Here is a 1813-nt window from a genome sequence, read left to right as displayed (position 1 = left end):
CAAAGTTTCGAAAAAATGCTTTTTCTTAACAGAGAGTATTCATTCCACTGTTCTTCCTTATCGTCGGATCAACTGTTTGAGGATGTACAAGGAATCGATAGGCCTCGTAGTGGTAAACTATGGGGCTGGAATATACATTGTTGTTACAATGGCTTGGTTCTTGTAGGGGTTTGTAATTATCCAGATAAAGACTTCATGCTTTTGCTATGGAACCCGTCTACAAGAGAATCAGTAGTACTTCCCAATCCGAAGTTTTCACAGGAGGTTACGTGTACTTGGGGTTTGAGATATGACTCGACTAGTGATGACTATAAGATCCTCAAGATCGATGGTAAAGAACGTAATGAAGTTCTTGCGCTGAAAAGTGGCTCCTGGAGGAAGATCGATGATAATCCTGCTACCGATAACTCTGTGTTGTCTGATATGGATTATTTGGCATTTCGACATGGAGCTTTAGACTGCATTGATACGCCATCTAATATGGGCTATCTGGCGTTTGTACATGGAGCGTTTCATTGGGTTGATTCGTTACTGAATCAGTCTGTAGCTACGTTTAGTAGTTCAGATGAGGTGTGTGGAGAGATACCGTTGCCAGAGGGACTGGATTTGGTTTTTGATATAATGCATAGCAAACAAGGTGTTTCGGTACTGGGATGCATGCTTTGTGTTTATTCTACGCGTATTCATCACCGGGAGTACACTTTTAAGTTATGGGTGACGAACGAGTATGGTGTCAAGGAATCCTGGAATCAGTTGTTTACTATACAAAGTACCGATCTTTATTCAATCACCCCGAAACACATGTTTTCAGATGGTGAAGTGTTACTCCGTTGCAGCCAGTTGAGACGTAGTGGTTCTGTGTTTAAGACATCGAATGAATCATCTGGCGTATGGCCTCAGTCTGATTCGGAATGTATTCAGGATGGTTTCGTTTACACAGAAAGCTTGATCTCTCCCAAGTTGCTTACTTGGTATTGAGAAGCTATTTTATGTGCTGAAGTTGGCCTCAACATCACGGCTATTTTATAAACTCTGTAACGAGTTAGATTTTGTTATTTTCGGGGATTGACCGTATGCTGGATTAATCTTGCTCGTTATGTAAAAGAACAGTAGTTGTATGCTATCTACGTAGTTGAATTAATCAATTTGTATCAGTTCCATTGAGTTTTGTGTCAGTTGAACACTCGAACTTACAGAATGATCATCTAGAAACCTCGAGAATTTATGTGTCAGGTCAGCATAGGGGTGTCTATCCGACAGTGAGGACGAATTGGAGTGTTTAATTGTCAGTCGAGACCAAGTTGAGGTCTCTAGATGTGCATTCTCGTAGTTGGAGTGGTTACTTGCCAACTGATGTCAAGATTGAGTATCTATTTATGTATTATACCTTTTCTCACCAGAGACGAGTTAGGAATCTAGAATGACTTCATTGACTGACCACCAAGCAAGAAAGAAACTTTACGCGGCATATCAGAATTTCACTGACTGACCACCGAGCAAGAAAGACTTTTTGCGCAGCATTTCAGAATGACTTCATTGACTGACCACCGAGCAAGAAAGATACTTTACGCAGCATTTCAGAATGACTTCACTGGCTGACCACCGAGTAAGAAAGAAACCTTACGCATCATATCAGAATGTCTTCACTGACTGACCACCGAGCAGGACTGACCACTGAGCAAGAAAGAAACTTTACGCAGTATTTCAGAATGACTTCACTAACTGACCACCGAGCAAGAAAGAAACTTTACGCAACATGTCAGAATGACTTCACTGACTAACCACCAAGCAAGAAAGAAACTTCACGCAGCAT

General features: G+C 41.3%; 1 protein-coding gene across 1 annotated transcript; it reads left to right on the top strand.

Annotated features, from left to right (window-relative positions):
- The first annotated feature begins 15 nt into the window (after positions 1 to 15).
- LOC107853781 (F-box protein CPR1-like) lies at positions 16 to 978 on the top strand. Its single transcript, XM_047405848.1, has one exon. It carries the CDS (start codon positions 16 to 18, stop codon positions 976 to 978), a length of 963 nt encoding a protein of 320 aa, XP_047261804.1.
- The last annotated feature ends 835 nt before the right edge of the window (positions 979 to 1813 follow it).

This window comes from Capsicum annuum, unplaced genomic scaffold (genome assembly GCF_002878395.1).
Source record: "Capsicum annuum cultivar UCD-10X-F1 unplaced genomic scaffold, UCD10Xv1.1 ctg81942, whole genome shotgun sequence".
NCBI classification, from domain to species: Eukaryota; Viridiplantae; Streptophyta; class Magnoliopsida; order Solanales; family Solanaceae; genus Capsicum; species Capsicum annuum.
Note: the sequence above shows the minus strand (reverse complement) of the source record. Positions and strands in the feature narration are given on the sequence as shown.

Bases quoted from the DNA above. Each gene is read 5' to 3' on its own strand.
- LOC107853781 (XM_047405848.1), top strand. From the start codon at position 16: ATGCTTTTTCTTAACAGAGAGTATTCATTCCACTGTTCTTCCTTATCG.